We start from the raw sequence: 23,951 nt of genomic DNA, 5'->3' as shown, positions 1-23,951 counted from the left end.
AGGAAATTGTTCTTGATTCTAAGATTCCTGTTCTTGGCTGCAGGACTGGAACCCAATGTGTTTTTCTGCTGTTGCATGCTGAGATACTTTTCTGCTCACCATGGTTGTAAAGAGTTGCTATAAGTTACTATATCCTTCCTGGCAGCTCGAACCGATCTGGCCATTTTTCCCTGACCTCTCTTATCAACAAGGCATTTGTTTCCACCCACAGAATTGTCACTCACTCAGTGTTTTTTTGTTTTTCGCACCATTCTGTGTAAACTCTAGAGACTGTTGTGTGCGCAAACTCCAGGAGATCAGCAGTTTCTGAAATACTCAAACCAGTCCATCTGGCTCAAACCAACACCCATGCAACAGTGAAAGTCACACTTTGAGATCACAGTTTTTCCCATTGTGATGTTTGAACATTGTGAACATTAACTGAAGATTTGTATCTGTGTGATTTTATGCATTGTGCTGCTGTCAAGGGATCGGCTGAGATCTAGAGAACTGTATAAAACAGCAGGTGTATATATGGGTGTACCTAATGATAAAGTGGCCAGTGAGTGTATATTGAAAGCCTTTATTTCTTGAATGTACCCTAAGAAATATGACCTACTCTAATACAGGTGACAATAAGATAAAAATTGATGGTAGTCCATTCTAAAACACTGCCCATGATTGTCAGGTTAGTATTTATTTTTATTTAATTTTATTTATATACACACACGGTTTTATATACGTCTGGCAACTGAACACTTTAAAAAAAAAAACGATTCATCTTCCTTTAAAATGTTCATCTCGCAACACTTTTAGCTTTCTGGTTATATCTATTGTCAGTATATTGTATTGTATTTTGCAATGAGACTTTGGGTTCGTTACATCCGTAACTAGATTTCTGATTAATGCTTGTCACTTCTTACCTGTACAGTGAGTGCATTAATGATTTATTAATGATCCATATAAATCACCTTGTTGAAAGGATAACTGATGGGTTTGCACCCAGCTTTGGTCCAGAGCGAGGTCTCTGCTCTACATACCTGCCTTTGCGATTTAGTGCTGAGTTTAGTGTCTGTCTGTATAGAGATCCTATGCCACACTGTGGATCCACGTGTACCTACAATAAACTATATTTCAAATGAAAAAGCTTCCTGTATGTGTAATTCATTTTATTGAGTCATTCGACTTTTTTGATTAGTCATGCATTTCAGAAGGTGACTTTAAGAGAGGATTAGGTCTTTAAAATTACTTTTTTAAATCTATGTATGTATTTGGCAATTGAAGACTTTAAAAATGATTCATCTTCCTTTAAAATGTCCATCTCGCAACACTTTTAGCTTTCTTGTTGTATCTATTGTATTGTATTTTGTGTTTCTGCTGATTTACATTGCTGTGAGATCATGATCCAAAGTTTTCATTAACTGAATTGCATTTCAATTACAGACTGATTATGGATTAACTAGTTAGAACAGGCAAGTAACATCGAATAAAACTGGTGAATTAGAGTCGAGCTTTAGCTTTGGTTTGCTGCTGCAGAATCTTGCCAAAAAGACGAGCAGCTTCTTCAGCACAGCCGCGATGGATTGTCAGCCCGTAGCCCCCATGACCATAGTTATGGATGACCTGGTACAGCAGAAGAAGAAAAACATTACACACATTGTGTTGCTTATTTAAAGGTAGACTGCTTTTTAGATTTTTCAGGTTTAGGTTATAAAAAGAACACCCAATTATTTTTGTTTAGTGGACTGAAAGCTACTGAATTTGAATCACAGACTTCCAATGTTATTAGTTTTTTTTTTTTTTTTTAAATAGAACAAGTAATGAATTTAGGGCCACTTGGCCCTAAATTCTCCACTATTTTTTTTTTGGCTTTACCATGACCCAATTCAAGGTACTACGTCATGCATCACGTGGTGGGCTTTCCCCGTTCATGAAAGGCATTGTGGGATACAAATTTGAAACAGGAGAGAAAAATGGAGGATGCAAGTGTGCAAATGAAACGTGAAAGACCGACTACAGTAATGGAAAGTGAGAAAAGATGTTATGTTGCGAAGGAAAGGAAACGCAGGACCAAACCAATAAATATCGGCTCGACGGGGATCTGGGGCTCACTCCCTGTCCACCCAGCAGTGAATGGGGACCTGGTGGAAACACTGGGGAAGTTAAAGGCGGCGAGGAAAGGAACTGGCCACCCTACCTCACTATGCCGACGGCCCAGGACAAGTGCGCTCTCTAACAGGCACTCCCCCAATGTACGAATCGTATATGGGACTCCCCTTTGCTTTGCTTTGATGGAACTGTCAGTGCACGGTCAAGGTAAACCTGTAGATGGCAGTAATGCAACACTGTGGATGCCAGCTGCCATAAAACCCAAAAGAAGAAGATAAACCTGCGCATGCGCACACGATCTTTCTCTGTCTGCTTAACTGCGCAAAGTGAGTGATTTCATGCACATTATTTGCTAGGGAATCTCCTCAAATTAAATAACTTTCCAGCCACAGAATGGCCTGTTTTTGTTTTTTGAGATATTGCAGAAATAAATATATCACAATGCCCAAATTTCAGAAGGAACTAAATTTCACCGACTTTATGAAATTGAAAGGCGATATAACTTTAAGTAACATTCTCAGAGCCAGTAGTAACTGAGTTTCACTACTTGTATTTCAAACAGGGAATGTTTACTGGACTGAATATTCCCAATAAATTGACATAACTTATTACAGTTTTACATGCTAACATACAAAGTGATGGAAAGCTTATGTGTTTTACTCACACTTTGGGGAGTTTGTCTTTTTTGTTCTGTATGACTTGTCATGGGTTATCCCATTAAACATGCTGGGACATGCTATTACAGGAAAATAAATCACCAATGGGTGGTGGTAACAGTAACTCAAACAGTGGATTTATACTTGCCACCATGAGCATGATTCTTCTCCTTTAGTAGAAATATGGAAGTGATTACAGGAAATCTCATCTCATTATCTCTAGCCGCGATTGGTCGAGAGATTCAGACTATTTCTCAATAATCACCTTGAGCGACTCGGCAATATGGCGGTCAATCGCTTCATCACCTTAAGTGAGGAAGAATTAGAAATTATGAAAGAAAATGCTGTTTCTAAAAGTACTAAAGATGCTAAGAAGTGTGGTCTAAAACTACTCAAAGGTAAGGTGGAATTGTGATTTATCGATTTCAAAACAAAGTATTTTATGTGACTCGGCATAAAGTAACAAGTCTGCATGCATTACATTTTACATGCCACTTTTGAAGATTGAAATATTTTTAATATGATTTTTTTTCTAATAATCATCTCCGTATTTATAATAAAACAATTATCTGCCTCAGGCTCAGTGAATATCGGTGAATAATAACCTCAACTTCATCTCGGTCATTATTCACCAATATTCACATCACCTTCGGTGAATAATTGTTAAATAACAGCATGTCCCAAAGTGTTTATTCCTCTTATAATCACAGCAGTTTACCAACAACTACACAGTGATTAATGAACAACACATCATACTTTGTATCCATTTATAGTTGCATTTAATGACTATTGTGGAATGTTTGCGAACCAGGTTGGTTCCTGTTCTAAGTTACATTATAGCAGCTATAAATATTTGTTCCCTCGCTAGTCTCTCTTTTTTCTCTGTTGAAGTTAAGAAGACAAAAATCCACAGCTGTTACAGAAAAAGCAAACTCCTCTGTCCTGACGACGTTCCTATAGCAAAAAACATCTTGTCACGTTTTTGATGCAGCTGTTGTTAATACTAACATATCTTACACTCCTACTTCATCATCAGCTTTCAGCTGCTCCTGTTGGGGGTCGCCACAGTGGATCATCGTGATCTGCATATTCGATTTGGCACATGGGTTAAATAGTACATCACCAATAAGGTGCTAGCAGCAGGGTGCTTTTCGGTGCAATGTGGCAGATGAGCCCAACAGGGTCAATTGCACACCACCAGATGGCATGCGGAAGAGCCACTCAAATGGCCAATGGATGGCATCACTTGGCAAGTCAGTTCTCACTGTGGGGCAACTTCCATACCCATCAGGTCTGTAGCACTTTTGTGCACCACTTGGCATCAGGTCTGGAGGTCCAGAGAGACAACACAATGGGGGCACGACATAGTTTGTCTTACCTTACTGTGCAAGGCGCTTCATTAGGAAAGGAGAATAGTATACGAGACCTTATGAGGCCAGGCATTCCATGGCGGCTCGGCCGGGCCATTAGTGCCGCTGATGCGGGCAACTCTGTCACTCTGGTGCGGGCCTTACGGCCCATCTGCCTTTCTGTGCATCCTAATGAAGCAGCAGTCATCATTGCTAGCGATGAACAGCTGACAACAACGATGACCACTACACTGAAGGTCCTTGACGACATTGTTACTGGCAATAAGCAGGTCCATGTGCAGCTCCTTATATAGACCTAGCTAAGACTTTTGACTCAGTTGACCATAATATTCTCCTGCAAAGACTTTTCAGAATTAGCTTGTCAAGTAGATGCTGTAACTGGTTTGATAGTTATCATGCTCATTGTGTCCAGTGGGTGAAGACTGAAAACATTATGTCAGAACCATTTACCATATCTAAAGGGCTGCCTCGAGGCTTCATCTTAGGCCCTGTCTTGTTTTGCGTCGACATTAACAATGTCCCTAAGGCCGTCGGTGAGTCTTGGATACATCTGTATGCTGATGATGCTACCCTACTGTATATTCAGCTGGCCCTTCTCTCCACCCCGCTGCATCTATTCTTCAATAAAGCCTAACCTCCGTTCAGAAGTCTTTTTACAACCTTCACCTGCATCTCAATTCTTAAAAAAAACTAAATGCATGTTGTTTGATCAGAAAAACCATAACATCCTCGACCTAGACCTGACTTGGCTTCTTATATCAGAACAAGGCTTCCTTCATGTATTCCGCCAAACACATTCTCGTGAAAAAGACCATTCTTCCTCTGTTTGATTACGGTGATACAGTTTATCAAATGGCATCGAAGACAACCCTCAGCAAACTCAACACACTACATCAGGGATAGGCAACTTGCATGATAAAGAGGGCCACAATTTTTCATCACCACCATCAGAGGGCCACATGACCGCACACTTCAACTAATCAGATATGAGAGAAGTTACAAAAGAATTTTAAATAAGAACAAAATATTTGTATATTCTTATGTCTGTATGTTTATTGAACCGACATACATTTATTTAATATTTTCCACGCTGAAATGCATTTTTAACATAATGCTCTTGTCTTGTTAAATGACAAACACAAGTTTGTTTTAAAAGAAACAAAGTGCAAAGGGCTCACATTCAATGAGGCACAAAACTAAAAAAAAACAGCGGCCCAACATTAAGTGCAACTTAATGAGATACTTGTGGTTTTGCCTGCTGGCGCACAATAGACTGGATATCAATGTCGATCTTTGCGCATCCAATCCGCATCAAATGAAAAAGAGTATCATCCGTGAGTCTGTTCCTCTCTTTTGACTTAATGTGCTTCATTGTTGAAAAGCTGCTCTCACAAATGTAAGTGCTCCCAAACATGCTGGCCATTGACAGAGCAAAATCTCTGAGGAGTGGAAAACATGCCTCTGGTAGCAGTCTCCAAAATGAAATTCCCCTCTCATTGCGCTTTGCTTGAAAATACAGATCTGACTGCAACTCGAACTCGCAGAGATGGTTGCTCGCTGACAGCAGCAGAGACGGGGTCCGTGAATAGCGCAATTCGTGGTTTCATCACATGAAAATCTTGGAAACGATCGTTAAACTGCTCCTGCAATTTTTCGATGTCGGCCCTATACTTCTGAAGTAGTTTCTCGCACCTGGGGTTATCTTTTCGCATCTCCTCACAAGCGGGAAAGTGTGCCAAATTTGGACGATGGGAAGAAAATCCTTCTATGAACAGGTCGAGTTTACGCTGGAATGCGGTTATGTGTGCATACAGACCGCAAACAGTTTGGTCTCTCCCCTGCAAGTGTGTGTTAAGGTGGTTGAGATACGAGGTGATGTCTGTCAGAAAGGCCATGTCGCAAAGAAACTGTGTGTCTTTGAGTTTTCTGCAGTAGGCGCTTGTATCACCACTAACACTGTTCTCCAAGAACACTGGTAATTCAGAGCGCAGCGCAAAAAAACGCTCCAGACACTTCCCTCGACTCATCCATCTGATCTCAGTGTGCATTTGTAAATCCCCATACACGGCGTCCACTTCATCCAAAAAGGAAATGAACCTCCTGCGACAAAGGGACCTGTTCCCCCCCCGATGAGATTTGTTACTTTGGTCACTAAATCCATAACGTGGCTAAAGTTCAGCGTCTTTGCGCAGAGGGCTTCCTGGAGAGATAAAATGCATGGCATGTTAAAAAAATATTTTTGTCCTGCCATGTCAAACTCAGGCCTACATCTCAGTTAATATGAGGCTGATGTATGATACAGTGCAGTATAGGGCAGTTTATCCCGCTCTGTCGGAGGAGCCCTGCAAAACCTCTGTGCCTTCCCTGCATCGCAGGTGCGTCATCCGTAACAACAGTTGACAGCTTGTCAAAGCCACCATATCCACTTGCAACACTGTCAACGGCGTTGAATATATCAGTGCCCTTAGTCGTATCATGCAGAGAAACCAATTTTAATAGCTCCTCATGCACTTCAAATGAACTGTCAATAGTTCTTGTAAAAATCAGTAGCTGGCTAACATCCATCACATCTGTACTCTCATCCAAAGCCAAGGAGAAGTACTTGCAGTCATGCATGACTTTTCTCAGCTTAATTTCGACATGATCGTGAATGTCAAAAATTCTGTATGTCACTGTGCGTCGGGACAAAGAGACCGTTTCAAAGTGTTCAACCATGTTATCGTCACCGAAAGCTTTGGCCATTTCCACAGCACACACCTTGACAATTTCCCCATCTGACAATGGCTTCTTTGCTTTGGCAAGCTCAAGTGAAACAGCATAAGAGGCTTTGAGTGCTGATTCCTGTGTAGTTGTGGCTCTGGTGAAAAGTTGCTGTTGTTGGTTTACTTTTGATTTGAGGTCGGCTACGACAGCGGCCCTTGCAGCTCCTGTGTACTTCTCATACTTTGTGCAAGGTGTTGTAGTGGCGACTTAAGTTGAAATTTTTCATGACTGCTATGGTTTCTAAGCAAACCAGACACATGGGTTTGCCTTTGAATTCTATGAAGAGATAATCTGCTTCCCATCTTGACTGAAAGGTAAGGTTTTCTTGATCGAGTTTTTTTGCACTGCTAGTAGCCATGGCTCTCTTGTCTCTCTTCCTCGCTGAAGGGGGTAAGGCCTAGGACCCCGATATTGTTTGCATAGGCAGCGCCCTCTATCGGTCAACAGTGTAATTACAACGGTAAAAAAAAAGGCCACGGTTAATTTTTTTTTCCTGGTAATTAATAATAATCAGTAAATGATCCACGGGCCGCACTGAGTAAGGAGGCGGGCTGCATGCGGCCCGTGGGCCACCAGTTGCCCATCCCTGCACTACATCACAAACAGCAAGCCATTTTTCCACAGGTACACCCTTCACTACTCGCCATTGTGATCTCTAGAAAATGGTGGATTATCCCTCCTTTCATAGCAAGCAGCTTCAATACGAGTTTACAAAACAATCTTGGGAAAGACACCTTGCTACCTCTTTTACATATTTCCAAGAGCAAATATCCCCGAAGATCCAGTGATTTTATTTTACGCTCACCATTCCAAAGGTCTGTACGGTTTTGGCCTGTAATTCCTTTTATTTTGCTGCTGTAAATGATTGAAATTCACTACAAAAACACACTCAAACTCCCAGCTCCCATATCACTTAACATCTTTAAACAAAAAACGCATCAAATCATAGTTGACTCTTGTACTTGTTCGTTACTTTTTTCTTCTGTTGTTTCATTGTATGTATAGTACCAGTTAAAAGTTTGGACACCCCTACTCAATACAGATGTGAAGACATCAAAACTATGAAATAACATTTGGAATGTATATGGAATTATATGGTAAACAAAAAAAAGTGTCAAAAAAACTAAATATGTTACATATTTTAGATTCTTCACCGTATCCACTGTTTACCTTGATGACACTTTGCACACTATTGGCATTATCTTAACCAGCTTCATGAGGTAGTCACCTGGAATGCTCTTCAATTAATAGGTGTGCTTCGTCAAAAGATAATTAGTGGAGTTTCTTGCCTTCTTAATGTGCTTGAAATCAAACAGTAAATAGTAAATAATAAAAATACAGTAAATAGCCCTATTCCACACCACAACTGTAGTAATCCATATTATGTCAAGAACCGTTCAACTAAGTAAAGACAAACAACATCCATCATTACTTTAAGACATGAAATGTCTTAATTAATAAAAATAAAGAAAACATTTAATTAGAAGGTGTGTCCAAACTTCTGACTGGTACTGAACGTTGTACTGTAGGTGTTGTTTTGCATGGACTGTGTTTGTTTCTCTTGCTGATGCCTCTTCACATCATCATAAATGAGAACTGGTTCTCAACTGATTTCACCTGTTTCAATAATGGTTTTGGTCTTTTTATTATTAGCCTTAGGTCATATGAAGTGAGCTGTTACGATAGAAACAAATGACATATTAGAATGGGGGAGGGTATTAACATACAGTGGTACTTGAAAGTTTGTGAACCCTTTAGAATTATCTATATTTCTGCATAAATATGATCTAAAACATCATCAGATTTTCACACAAGTCCTAAAAGTAGATAAAGAGAACCCAGTTAAACAAATGAGACAAAAATATTATACTTGGTCATTTATTTATTGAGGAAAATGATCCAATATTACATATCTGTGAGTGGCAAAAGTATGTGAACCTCTAGGATTAGCAGTTAATTTGAAGGTGAAATTAGAGTCAGGTGTTTTCAATCAGTGGGATGGCAATCAGGTGTGAGTGGGTACCCTGTTTTATTTAAAGAACAGGGATCTATCAAAGTCTGATCTTCACAACACATGTTTGTGGAAGTGTATCATGGCACGAACAAAGGAGATTTCTGAGGAGCTCAGAAAAAGCGTTGTTGATGCTCATCAGGCTGGAAAAGGTTACAAAACCATCTCTAAAGAGTTTGGACTCCACCAATCCACAGTCAGACAGATTGTGTACAAACGGAGGAAATTCAAGACCTTTAATTCTTTAATCAAAATACTCCTAAAACAGTCTATACTAGGAGAGTTAAAAGAAATATATAAAAAATACAAAATAAATACAATATCAACACTCATTTCAATGAATTCAGCCATCCGCAAGCCCGAAGGGCGAGGACAAAAGGGGCCATGGATAGCAAGGGACCCTTAACAAGGGACCCGTGCATCCATGATCCCCCCCGGACCCACCCCCAACGGTCCACAGGCGACTAACCCCACAGAAACGAGCGCATTCAATGAACAGTAAACATATAAATACATGGATAAAAATACAAAAAATATAATTATATATGAAAATAAATAATAAATTTGTGAATGAAATACATGCATGCAAAACCAACCTAGGAATAAAAATGAAATTTAAAACTATAAGATCTAAAAAATATAATAAATTTATAATAGTGATAGAGACTAATGCAGTCTGAGAGTTGAAAACTGGTATAATAGCTAGATTAGAAATAACTAAACTTTTTATAAGTATATTGATCCATAAGACAATTGATGCTATCAAATAGAAACATAATTAAGACCAAATATTGTTATATTTTAGTTAAATAGTTATTTAAAAACTAACCTAATAAGGTACATGCATGTAGGACAAACCTAGAATTCACGGGCGATTGCTCTAAGACAACGAGGGAGGCTCAGCCTCCTCTAAAAATGATGAACATCGTGTAGGATGAATTGCGCTAGGCTTATGTTATAGCCGACCTTATAACATTGCTATTTCAGATCCAGAATCATAGAAATATATGTGCTCAACCCACTACAGTGCGAAATCATTCCCTTATAACTTTAATGTGTGCGAGAGTTTTTCCCCCTCGTGACAGCACGATGCAGCCCAGCCTCAGTGGATTGGGAGCTATGTGCTTGTCAATCTGAAAATGCAAGACGATTATTGGACAAATACTGCGAAAATGCCCGCCCCTGGAGTCTCACGGACTCCCAGCCTCAGTGGACTTCAATGGCATTTGGGAGCGATGCACTTTTCAATCTCAAAATGCAAGATGGTTATTGGACAAATACTGCGAAAACGCCCGCCCACGGACTCCGAGCCTCACATGGGAGGGACATGGCAGTTTCCGCGAGGAGACTGGTGATTGGTGAAAGCGGCCGGATATTTTCTTTGATTGAAAGCTCGTTTCAACTATAGACAGGCAGCACAGTGTTGCCAGATTGGGCGGTTTTAAGTGCATTTTGGCGGGTTTTGAACATATTTTGGGCTGGATAACGTCAGCAGTATCTGGCAACATCAGTTCAGTCCCATGCGGATTCGCAAGTGCTGTGGTGTATTGTAAGAGATCAGCTTACATTTCGATTTCATTCATTACATACGGTTTCTACCAGCTTTTTTAGTTTGTATATATTTTCATTGTAAATAAAGTGCAAATATAGTGTTGTCAAGTTTGCTATCTTAGTTCCAGAAATTTCGTTTGAGTGACTGAACTTGAACTTGAGGGGGCTAGTCAGCTAGCAAGAAAGCTGCGCACGGATGCCAAGCATTGCTGATTTAATTTTGGCGAAGCCATTTGCCAGTCTTCCTTTCGAGGAAAAATTTAAAATTAAAGAGCAGGGTATGCCTCAAATTGACTTGGTGAAAAAGGTAGGGAATAATACTCGTTCCTTTCAGCTCTCCTGGTACGAGAAAGTGAATTGGCTAACAGCAAGTGACCCACATCAACAACAGTAAATAGGCTACTTTAGTAATATGTCATGGATGGACCAAAAATATACAATCTATTTAAAATGTTTATGCTGAGTATATTATATTGGAATATATGTTTTTCTGGATATGAATTAAACACAACTACAATTTGGAAAACATTTTTAAACAAAAACACAGCCAAGGTAAATTTTTAAACAACATGCCACAATTTTAAAATATAAAATGTTAAAATATACCCCCCCAACACCACCATCATGTATATTGGACAGTAGGCTAATGGGCCAAAAGAACCTGTTATTTCACAGTTTGTGACGCTGCCAACAATCAGCCAGATCAGAGGCAAGAGTATGGGCAAAATTGATGTTTTTTTTCTTTTAAAATCTGGAAATATCGTAACCGACCAGCCTCCCCTGTTTGAAAGACTACCAGCCGCCACTGCTAGAATTATAAATCAAAATGAAAACCTATGAAAAGAAGTTCTGGCTGAAAGACAAAACCTAGATTTCACTGGTTTCCACTTGGAGAATAAAATGTATAATAAATTATTAGATAATAACACATAAGCTAGTATAGAAACATTGTACAAGTAATATGTAAAAGCTAATCTGATCTAATAGTTGAAAGAGCATTTGATTTAAAGGCATCTAAACTATCTATATTGATATTGAAAGGTATATTGTTCCATAAAACTATTGTTCTTGGATAAAAAGAGAATTTGTAAGTGTTATTGTTCACTTTCATTTGTTTAAAAGGACAGCAATTAGGAACTCTCAATGGTCTCTCATTTGGCTTAACATCAGGTGGAAATTAAATGCCAGCCTGACCCATTTGGATTTTGTAGAACATGGTGGCTTGTGAAAGAAGTCTTCGGTCTTGGAGAGAATCCCAACCAAGACTTTGAATCATAGGTGTAACATGGCTGTATCGTGAGTAGTCGTTGAAGACATATCGAGCAGCTCTTCTTTGGACAGATTCGATTTTATTGAGATTCTGTTGACTATGTGGATTCCATGCACAAGAGGCATACTCGAGTTTAGGTCGTACAAGAGTACGGTATGCCATGTCTTTAACCTTATGACTGCATCCAGACAGTACTCGGTGCAAGAGACCCAGAGTAGAATTTGCGTTTTTACAGATATTGTCCACATGCTCATTCCAACTCAGATTGTTTGATATCGTAACTCCAAGATACTTAGTAGAATTGACTTTAGATATAGGCAAGCCATTTAGAGTATATTGAAACAGGGTTGGAAACTTCTTGCATGTTATTCCTAAGTGCAAGGGCGATTGCTCTAAGATAACGAGGGAGGCTCAGCCTCCTCTAAAAATGATGAACATCGTGTAGGGTGAATTGCGCTAGGCTTATGTTATAGCCGACCTTATAACATTGCTATTTCAAATCCAGAATCATAGAAATATATGTGCTCAACCCAACTACAGTGTGAAATCATTCCGTTATAACTTTCCCCAGTTCGCCTAATGTGTGCGTGAGTTTTTCCCCCTCGTGACAGCGCGATGCAGCCCAACCTCAGTGGACTTCAATGGCATTTGGGAGCTATCCGCTTTTCAATATCAAAATGCAAGACGGTTATTAGACAAATACTGCGAAAACGCCCGCCCACGGACTCCCAGCCTCACAGTGAGAGGGACATGGCAAAGCTTTCCGCGAGGAGACTGGTGATTGGTGAAAGCGGCCAGATATTTTCTTTGATTGACAGCTAGTTTCAAATATAGACAGGCAGCAGTGAATTTCAGTTCAGTCCCATGCGGATTCGCAAGTGCTGTGGTGTATTGTAAGAGATCAGCTTACATTTCGATTTCATTCATTACATATGGTTTCTACCAGCTTTTTTAGTTTGTAAATATTTTCATTGTAAATAAAGTGTAAATATAGTGTTGTCAAGTTTGCTATCTTAGTTCCAGAAATTTCGTTTATTTGAGTGACTGAACTTGAACTTGAGGGGGCTAGTCAGCTAGCAAGAAAGCTGCGCATGGATGCCAAGCATTGCTGATTTAATTTTGGCAAAGCCATTTGCCAGTCTTCCTTTCGAGGAAAAAATTAAAATTAAAGAGCAGGGTAGACCAACGCCTCAAATTGACTTGGTGAAAACGGTAGGGAATAATACTCGTTCCTTTCAGCTCTCCTGGTATGAGAAAGTGAATTGGCTAACAGCAAGTGACCCACATCAACAACAGTAAATAGGCTACTTTAGTAATATGTCATGGATGGACCAAAAATATAGAATCTATTTAAAATGTTTATGCTGAGTATATTATATTGGAATATATATTTCTCTGGATATGAATTAAACACAGCTACAATTTGGAAAACATTTTTAAACAAAAACACAGCCAAGAACATTTCACACTACAGACCTGGATTAAAAGTGAAGGGTTATCAAAATTGTCAATAAAACATTTCTCAGTCAAAATAAGTAAAATATAGGGAAAGTGTCATTGAATGAAATGTGTGGCACCCAGCTCTATGTTTGGCTCCCCAAGGTCAGTGCTTGTGCCTATTCCAGAACACTCTGCTGTTACTGCTGAGGTTCCTGACAAAGAGCTGCTTTCAATAATGATCAATTTTTAAACAACATGCCACAATTTTAAAATATAAAATGTTAAAATATACCCCTCCCCCAACACCACCATCATGTATATTGGACAGTAGGCTAATGGGCCAAAAGAACCTGTTATTTCACAGTTTGTGACCCTGCCAACAATCAGCCAGATCAGAGGCAAGAGTATGGGCAAAATTGATGTTTTTTCTTTTAAAATCTGGAAGTATTGTAACCGACCAGCCTCCCCTGTTTGAAAGACTACCAGCCGCCACTGCCTAAGTGATAACACTTAACCATTGTTACCCTCCTCAGGAGTGGTCGACCAACAAAGATCACTCCAAGAGCAAGGCGTGTAATAGTCGGCGAGGTCACAAAGGACCCCAGGGTAACTTCTAAGCAACTGAGGGCCTCTCTCACATTGGCTAACGTTCATGTTAATGGTGTGCATAGCAGGGTTGCAAGAAGAAAGCCAGTGCTCTCCAAAAAGAACATTGCTGCTCATCTGTAGTTTGCTAAAGATCACATGGACAAGCTACTGGTAGAAGGCTATCGGAAAAATGTTTTGTGGACGGATGAGACCTAAATAGAACTTTCTGGTTTAAATGAGAAACATTATGTTTGGAGAAAGGAAAACACTGCATTCCAGCATAAGAACCTTATCCCATCTGTGAAACATGGTGGTGGTAGTATCATGGTTTGAGCCTGTTTTGCTGCATCTGGGCCAGGACGGCTTCCCATCATTGATGGAACAATTAATTCTGAATTATACCAGCGAATTCTAAAGGAAAATGTCAGGACATCTATCCATGAACTGAGGCTACGTTTACATTACGTCGAATCAGCGGATCATCAGATTAACGTTCTTAAAACGATTCGCGTTGACACTAAAACCGTTAGCCGTGCACACAGCAACACCAATACGCGGATACGCTCGGCTCCGCAGGCACCCTGCGCTCCAAATCACTCCGCCCTGAACAGCGAGTGCCCTCTGGAGGGTGTGCACTCCGGCCCTGCGCAGCTCACAGAGCGCGCGAGTGAAGTGAACAAGCCACGATTCGGGACTGAGCCGCTGTGTGTGAGATCCCAGCGCATATCACTTATTACTTGCAAGTGGAAGGATGGCAAGCCTAAAGACAATCATAACTACACAATGGGCAGTATTTGCATCAGTATTTGCAGTATTTTCATACTTTTATACTCTTTAATGAAAGGTGATACAAGGCGGAAGTCTGCGCCGTTTTTCAGCAGTCGCGTCACATGAGCAACGCCAGCGAATCAGGAAGGTGGATGTCACAGTGACGTTGTCCAATGAGACGCCAGCTAGAGCTCAGCACAGCGTATTCGCGTATTCTCAATGTTTACACAGCACCGGAGCTGATACGATCTAGATTGAATACGTGGACGCTGGCGGATTCCCGTTTCCCCGCTTTTTCAGGGGGGTTAATGTAAACGGACAGTGCGTCCGCGAAGAAAACGAGACAGATACGGTCTAGTGTAAACGTAGCCTGAATCTCAAGAGAAGGTGGGTCATGCAGCAAGACAATGACCCTAAGCACACAAGTCGTTCTACTAAAGAATGGTTAAAGGAGAATGAAGTGAATGTTTTGGAATGGCCAAGTCAAAGTCCTGACCTTAATCCAATTTAAGTGTTGTGGAAGGATCTGAAGCAAGCAGTTCATGTGAGGAAACCCACCAACATCCCAGAGTTGAAGCTGTTCTGTACGGAGGAATGGGCTAAAATTCCTCCAAGCTGATGTGCAGGACTGATCAACAGTTACCGGAAACGTTTATTTGCAGTTATTGCTGCCCAAGGGGGTCACACCAAATACTGAAAGCAAAGGTTAACATGCTTTTGCCACTCACAGATATGTAATATTGGATCATTTTCCTCAATAAATAAATTACCAAGTATAATTTTTTTGTCTCATTTGTTTAACTACACAGCAAATTCCTTAGTGTTGAATTAACACCCAGAGTGTTTATATAGGTCCAACTGGTCCAATTCAACACTCTGGGTGTTAATTCAACACTGGGGATTTTGCTGTGTAGGTTCTCTTTAGAAGAAACCTTTATTCGTCACATGCACACTTCAAGCACAGTGAAATTCATCCTCTGCATTTAACCCATCTGAAGCAGTGAACACACGCACACACTCAGAGCAGTGGGCAGCCACACCAGAGCGCCCAGGGAGCAGTCAGGGGTCAGGTACCTTGCTTAAGGACATCTCAGCCCAAGGCCGCCCTACGTCAACCTAACTGCATGTCTTTGGATTGTGGGGGAAACCGGAGCACCCGGAGGAAGCCCACGCAGACACGGGGAGAACATACAAACTCCACACAGAAAGGCCCTCGCCGGCCGCTGGGTTCGAACCCGGAACCTTCTTGCTGTGAGGCGACCGTGCTAACCACTACACCACCGTGCCGCTCTTTGTCTACTTTTAGGACTTGTGTGAAAATCTGATAATGATTTAGGTCATATTTATGCAGAAATATAGAAAATTCTCAAGGGTTCACAAACTTTCAAGCACCACTGTAAACCTGTGATCTGGATTACAGCCACCACTATTGTCAGAGCCACTGCAATAGAAAATAAATCAATACCTTCTGACTAATCAGAATCCAGAAGCCCCGTGTTATAATCCAGTTTACACTGGTATGGTTAATAAAAATATTAGCACATACTGTACCACCAGTCTTCTTATAAATTCCTTTTTTAATCCTATCCTTGGTCAAGGTATTTAAGATGACAAAATCTAGAGTTTGTCATGCCTTTTCTGTTAAAAAAAGATGCAAGTTCATGTCTCAAACTCCTGGGCTAAAGCAAAGTGAAAAATGCTGAAGGTCCGATCATGAGAAGTTCCTGGAACTGCCTGAAATAAATACAATCATATTTCACTACTTATGCCTCTCAGGTGTGTCTCAGAGTGTTTCACCGTGCCTCACAGTGTGCAGTCGTGCTGTAAAAGCTCACCTCAATCACGCTGGGGCCGGAGCGGATGGTCTCTCTCTCCAACCTGACTTTACTGCGTACAGGTCTGAGGCCTGTCCAGTCCTCCACTATGCGAGCATTCTGCCAGGAGAAAAACATCCACAAATATCTCCTCATCCCTTTATTATTCAAACTGATTAAATCAGAAGAATAGGTCACAGTGCAATTCTGACTGAATTTGAACTCAAATATTCTGACTGAATTTGAACTCAAATCATTCCACCGCTTAAAAGAAATTTCATCGACACTTAAAGTGTTTAATTCAGTGACTGTTAAATACTGTTAAAAATGTTCACTCTTAAATTCACACTGAAAAAAAAAAACCTCACCCTTACCAGACACAATACTAAACTTCTGAACACCACAACTTATCCATGAAATAAAATGGGATAGAAGGGGCTTTAATATGAATTGGAATTATGGATGAATAGCAACTAATGACTATTTTAAAAATCAATCTGTGGATTATTTTTCCTGATTAACCAATTGGTTGGATTATTTTAAAAACATAGGAGAGAGCAGGGAGACTTGGGACAAAATTTTCAGCTTTTGTAGATTGCGTGAAATTCTTTACAGGTAGTATCACATTCATATTGCAACCACAACATTAGTTTCTCAGCTCGACACATATACTGGCCTTCAGGCTTCACTTTTTCTGTCATTATTTTTTGTAGGAAGACATGAGACACTGAGGAGAGGCATGGGACATTATATATTGGGAGACTTGGGACAGAGTGGGGAGACATGGAGCAAAAATAAAATACCTAGCTTAAGCCTACATGTTTAATTTTTATTTATTATCAAAACTTGTACCATGTGAACTGTATAAACACACAATGCCTTGAGAGCGATACAAAAAAAAAAAAGTCAGTTTACGTAAAGCCTAACTCGACAAAACAGATCCATTCTCAAGAAGGAATGAAATAAGCTTAACCCTCATGCAGGAACACGCCCATATTTTTAACAAAAAAAAAAAAATCATATTTGTAAACCACAAGAAAAAAAACCTGTAACATGATGAACTGTCCCAACTTTCCCCATCTAGCCATTTAAAAAAAAAATCTTAAATGTTTTTCCCAAGAATTTATGTAACACAATATTCACCAGCGTACATTACACCATAGAATGGAGGTGGAGGCGAAGTAGAAAATACAAGTTTTGGTTGATAAAAATATTGAACTGCACAAACCTTACTGCAGTGTCCAGCTTTCTGGCTCCAAAGGAAGTTGGTTACTCTAAGGGGCAACATCTAAGTTTTGATGTAATCGAAAACCTGATTGGTTGAAATAAATTTATGGGAATACAAACTGTCCAACGTCTCTCCTGTTCCAAGTCTCCCCACTCTCCCCTACTGAATACTAAAAAATACAGCAATGGAAAAAATTACGAGACCCCTTTTATAGGGTGACCAAATTCAAAATAATCCTTAATGTAAATAATTTTACATGTATGGAACAGACTCCAAAACTTCGGGGTCGATTCCTAGTTTATAATGCCTGGAATCAAGAAATCAACTTTTTTGGGATCAACTCGTTGCTCGTTTGATGGGAACCAGAAGCAGGATGGCGGCTTGATTTGCATGATGACACATACGTTAAAAAGATACTCGGTATGCTAAGAAAATTAAAATGATGTAGCTTTTAATCAACATAAGAATAGTTTAACCATTTATAAGCAAATTTATTAAAATAGTTTTGTTGATTGTGGCATGAAATGCCACAACATGCTTCATAAGACAGACCAACTAATCAAGAATAATATCAATGTCAGTGTTTGCTGCTGCCTGCTATTTTTTTTACTGAATTGTATCAAATTTGTCAATTAATTATTGAACCCATAGGTGGATAAATGGGACTGGATTGTGATAGACAGACAGAATGCATTAGCATACTATAATTCTCTTACTTTTAAACTGGGCTCCAGTGCACAGGCTTTCTCCCAAATGTCTTTGTGGTCAACTGAATTGTTCTGCTCACTCCAGTTTCCCACTTGAAAAATTCCTCCAACTGTCACTAGACGACTCCTGAAGAAATAGACCAGGCTTATATTAAAATCAATGTCGTATTGCTGACTTGCATCAGTGAGGAAGTGTTCAACACAAGAAAGAATTATACTTGGTGTGGGTCCAAGCATCATGTAGTTTGATCAGGTCTTTATGCCAATGAAGCCAGTTCTGCAGAACTAGACAGAACTGGTTCACACAAAACAGTACACACTGTTCTTAATGTGCAAAAACAAGAACACTTGTTCCATCCATCCATTTTCTGCCGCTTATCTGGGTCATGGGGGTAGCAGCCTAAGCAAAGCAGCCCAGACTTTCCTCTCCCCGGCCACCTCCACCAGCTCTTCCAGGGGAATACCGAGGCGTTCCCAGGCCCGCCGAGAGATGTAATCTCTCCAGCGTGTCCTGGGTCTGCCCCAGGGTCTCCTCCCAGTGGGGTATGCCCAGAGAACCTCCCCTGGTAGGTGTACAGGAGGCATCCTAACAAGGTGCCCAAACTATCTCAACTGACTCCTTTCGATGTGGAGGAGGAGCAGTTCTACTCTGAGTCTCTCCCGAATGACCAAGCTTCTTACCCTGTCTCTAAGGGAGAGCCCAGCCACCCTGCAGAGAAAACTCATTTCAACCGCTTGTATCTGCGATCTCATTCTTTCGATCACTACCCACAGCTCGTGACCATAGGTGAGGGTGGGAACGTAGATGGACCAGTAAATTGAGAGCTTTGCCTTTTGGCTCAGCTCTCTCTTTACCACAACAGACCGGTTTAGCATCTGCATCACTGCTGACGCTGCCCCGATCTGTCTGTCCAACTCCCGCTCCCCCCTACCCTCACTCGTGAACAAGAGCCCGAGATACTTAAACTCCTCCACTTGAGGTAGCAACTCCCCCCGACCCAAAGTAGGCACTCCACCCATTTCCGGCTGAGCACCATGGAATTGGAGGTGCTGATCCTCATCCCAGCTGCTTCATACTCGGTTGCAAACTGTCCCAGCACATGCTGTAGATCACAGATTGATGAAGCCAACAAGACCACATTATCTGCAAAAAGCAGAGATGCGATCCTGATACCACCAAACCAGACACCCTCCACCCCTTGGCTGCGCCTAGAAATTCTGTCCATAAAAATTATGAACAGAACCGGTGACAAAGGGCAGCCCTGGCAGAGTCCCACATGCACTGGGAATGACAACTTACACCCGGCAATGCAAACCAAACTCCTACTCTGGTCATACAGGGCCCAAATGGCGCGCAGTAGTGGGTCCTGAACCCCATACTCCCAAAGCACACTCCACAGGGTACCATGAGGGACACGGTCGTAAGCCTTCTCTAGGTCCACAAAACACATGTAGACCGGTTGGGCAAACTCTAGTGCACCCTCTAGTACCCTTGCAAGGGTAAAGAGCTGGTCCAGTGTTCCATGACCAGGACGAAAATCGCATTGTTCCTCCTGAATCCGAGGCTTGACTATCAACCGGACTCTCCTCTCCAGCATCCCAGCATAGGCTTTCCCGGGGAGGCTGAGAAGTGTGATCCCTCTATAGTTGGAACACTCTCCGGTCTCCCTTTTTAAAAAGGGGTACCACCACCCCAGTCTGCCAATCCAGAGGCACTATTCCTGACTTGTTCCTGACTTGGAACACTTGTTCCATTTCTGCTTATACATGAATACATGACATCATGATCTGAAACAAAAAACGAGGTTCTCCATTAAAAAAAGATCACTGAAGTCTAACCTCAGTGCAGAAATAATGGAACAAAGAGGAACAGAATTTTTCCAATGATATAAAACTAAACTGAATGATACTGAAAGATAGCAAGACAGGTAACAAAGCCCACTTCATCAAAAAAAGAAGTATTTGGTGCTTCAGTGCACAGTTTTCAAACCAGTCAAAAGTCATAGTCCCTCCTGTTCCAGACCCTGATCTTCCCAGGCAGTCTCCTGTCCCAGTACTAACCAGGCACTTAGCACAATGGGCAGTGCTGATCTCCATTTCCATAGCCCTCAGCCTCTCACCTATTACATAGCTGGGGTTACAGTGGGGGACCCAGTCCTCTGGTAACCGTGAGAGTTTGGCTCCCTTGTCGTATCTGTATTGCGGTGTGCCTTGCCAGATGGCAGTAGGTACCATTTTGATAATGGTCTTTGGTATGACCCGACAGTGCTATCTCCCTGTCAAGAGGTGGACATGCTAACCACCAGGCTAGCTCATGGTTTTCAAACCAGTAACACCATCCAATTTACAAATATTTGCTTACTCCACTATCTTCATTATCTCAGAGATATCCAATCAGATATGATTAGATTAAATGTAAACTAAGCTACATGCTATGTAGGACACATCCAAAGAGAAAATGTGCTCAAAATAAATAGATTAAATAAAATTCTTATTTTAACAGTTTATTCATTTTTACTGTAGACAACATACATTTTGGAGTATATGACAGTCCATCGACGATAATTCCGCCAGTTATTTGTGTTTATAGGACATTTTGTTTTAAGAGATACAACTTGTCCATTACAGAACTAGCACTGTCACATGTTTGTGCCAAGAGATGTGTGAATAGATTGTAAAATATTATGGTGATATTTAATATGCCCATTGTTCTGCAAAACAACAGTGTATGTATATATATATATATATCCCCTCCTAGAACTGCCACCTTATTGTGGTGGAGGGGTTTGTGTGCTTGAATGATCCTAGGAGCTATGTTGTCGGGGGCATTACACCCCTGTTAGGGTCTCCCAAGGCAGACAGGTCCTAGGTGACAGGCAAGACCAAGAGCAGTTCACCAAAACCCTTATGGATAAAAAAAAAAATCAAGGACCGTGACATCGCCCAGTATGGCACAGCCGGGGCCCCACCCTGGAGTCAGGCCCGGGGTTGGGGGTCGTATGCGAGCGCTTGGTGGCCGGGCCTTTGCCCACGGGGCCCGGCCAGACTCAGCCCGAAGCGGTGACGTGGGCCCGACCTCCTGTGGGTTCACCACCGACAGAGGTAGCCGTAGGAGTGTGGATTAGGCGGCAGTCGAAGGCAGGGGCCTCGACGACCTGATCCCCGAACACAGCAGCTAGCTGTTGGGACATGGAATGTCACTTCGCTGGGGGGGAAAGAGCCTGAGCTTGTGCGGGAGGTTGAGAGGTACCAGCTAGAGATAGTCGGGCTCACCTCCACACACAGCTTGGGCTCCGGAACCCAGCTACTCGAAAGGGGCTGGGCTCTCCACTTCTCTGGAGTCGCCCATGGTGAGCGGCGGCGGGCTGGTGTGGGCTTGCTTATAGCTCCCCAGCTCAGCCGCCATGTGTTGGAGTTCACCCCAGTGAACGAGAGGGTCGCCTCTCTGCACCTTCGGGTCGGGGAGAGGGCTCTTGCTGTCGTTTGTGCCTACGGGCCGAATAGCAGTATAGAATATCCGGCCTTCTTGGAGTCCCTGGGAGAGGTACTGAGAGGTGCTCAGACTGGGGACTCCATTGTTCTACTGGAGGACTTCAACGCTCACGTGGGCGACGACAGTGACACCTGGAGGGGTGTGATTGGGAGGAACGGCCTCCCCGATCTGAACCCGAGTGGTGTTTTGTTATTGGACTTCTGTGCTAGTCATGGTTTGTCCATAACAAACACCATGTTCGAGCATAGGGGTGTCCATAAGTGTACGTGGCACCAGGACACCTTAGGTCGGAGGTCGATGATCAACTTTGTTGTCGTTTCATCTGATCTCCGGCCCTATGTCTTGGACACTCGGGTGAAGAGAGGGGCTGAGCTGTCAACTGATCACCACCTGGTGGTGAGTTGGATCCGCTGGCAGAGGAGGAAGCCAGACAGACCTGGCAGGCCCAAACGTATGGTGAGGGTCTGCTGGGAACATCTGGCTGAGCACTCTGTTGGGGAGGTCTTTAACTCCCACCTCCAGGAGAGCTTGTCCCAGCTTCCGAGGGAGTCGGGGGACATTGATTCTGAGTGGACCATGTTCTCTACCTCCATTGTAGACGCAGCTGTTCGGAGCTGTGGCCACAAGGTCTCCGGTGCCTGTCGTGGTGGGAATCCCCAAACCCGGTGGTGGACACCGGAAGTAAGGGACACCGTCAAGCTGAAGAAGGAGTCCTATCGGGCCATGTTGGCCTCTGGGACTCCGGAGGCAGCTGACGGGTATCGGCAGGCCAGGCGTGCCGCAGCTCAGGCAGTTGCGGAGGCAAAAACTCGGAACTGCGAGGAGTTCGGTGAGGCCATGGAGGAGGACTATCGGTCGGCCTCGAAGAAATTCTGGCAAACCGTCCGGCGCCTCAGGAGGGGGAAGCAGTACTCTGCCAACACTGTTTACAGTGCGGGTGGGGAGCTGTTGACCTCGACTGGGGACATTGTCAGGCAGTGGAAGGAATACTTCGAGGATCTCCTCAATCCCACCGTCACGTCTTCCATTGAGGAAGTGGAGGTTGATGACTCAGAGGTGGACTCGTCCATTACCCAAGCTGAAGGTGGTTTTCAAGCTCCTCGGTGGCAGGGCACCAGGGGTGGATGAGATCCGCCCCAAGTATCTCAAGTCTCTGGATGTTGTGGGGCTGTCTTGGCTGACACGCCTCTGCAGCATCGCCTGGCGGTCAGGGACAGTGCCTCTGGAGTGGCAGACTGGGGTGGTGGTCCCTCTTTTTAAGAAAGGGGACCAGAGAGTGTGCTCCAATTATAGGGGAATCACACTTCTCAGCCTTCCTGGGAAGGTTTACTCCAGGGTACTGGAGAGGAGAATTTGGCCAATAGTCGAACCTCGGATCCAGGAGGAACAATGCGGTTTTCGTCCTGGTCGTGGAACACTGGACCAGCTTTATACCCTTCATAGGGTGCTCATGTTCATGGGAGTTTGCCCAACCAGTCCACATACAGTGGTGCTTGAAAGTTTGTGAACCCTTTAGAATTTTCTATATTTCTGCATAAATATGACCTAAAACATTATCAGATTTTCACACAAGTCCTAAAAGTAGATAAAGAGAACCCAGTTAAACAAATGAGACAAAAATATTATACTTGGTCATTTATTTATTGAGGAAAATGATCCAATATTACATATCTGTGAGTGACAAAGGTATGTGAACCTCTAGGATTAGCAGTTACTTTGAAGGTGAAATTAGAGTCAGGTGTTTCCAATCAATGGGATGACAATCAGGTGTGAGTGGGCACCCTGTTTTATTTGAAGAACGGGGATCTATCAAGGCCTGATCTTCACAACACATGTTTGTGGAAGTGTATCATGGCATGAACAATGGAGATTTCTGAGGACCTCAGAAAAAGTATTGTTGATGCTCATCAGGCTGGAAAAGGTTACAAAGCCATCTCTAAAGAGTTTGGACTCCACCAATCCACAGTCAGACAGATTGTGTACAAATGGAGGAAATTCAAGACCATTGTTACCCTCCCCAGGAGTGGTTGACCAACAAAGATCACTCCAAGAGCAAGGCATGTAATAGTCGGCAAGGTCACAAAGGACCCCAGAGTAACTTCTAAGCAACTGAAGGCCTCTCTCACATTGACTAATGTTAATGTTCATGAGTCCACCATCAGGAGAACACTGAACCACAATGCAGTTTGCTAAAGATCATGTGG

General features: G+C 42.3%; 1 protein-coding gene across 1 annotated transcript in view; it reads right to left on the bottom strand.

Annotated features, from left to right (window-relative positions):
* Positions 1 to 1,260: 1,260 nt before the first annotated feature.
* Positions 1,261 to 23,951, bottom strand: part of LOC132872661 (D-amino-acid oxidase-like) — a 41,115-nt gene continuing 18,424 nt past the window's right edge. Inside the window, exons 8-10 of the mRNA XM_060907618.1 lie at positions 18,264 to 18,381; positions 16,341 to 16,439; positions 1,261 to 1,602 (exon numbers count right to left, since the gene is read on the bottom strand). Coding sequence (XP_060763601.1) covers positions 1,480 to 1,602; positions 16,341 to 16,439; positions 18,264 to 18,381 — 340 coding nt within the window. The 3' untranslated portion in view covers positions 1,261 to 1,479. The remainder of the gene's footprint in view (positions 1,603 to 16,340; positions 16,440 to 18,263; positions 18,382 to 23,951) is intronic.

This window comes from Neoarius graeffei, chromosome 24 (genome assembly GCF_027579695.1).
Source record: "Neoarius graeffei isolate fNeoGra1 chromosome 24, fNeoGra1.pri, whole genome shotgun sequence".
NCBI classification, from domain to species: Eukaryota; Metazoa; Chordata; class Actinopteri; order Siluriformes; family Ariidae; genus Neoarius; species Neoarius graeffei.
The sequence above is the reverse complement of the archived record's forward strand: the minus strand, read 5'-3'. Positions and strand labels throughout refer to the sequence as shown.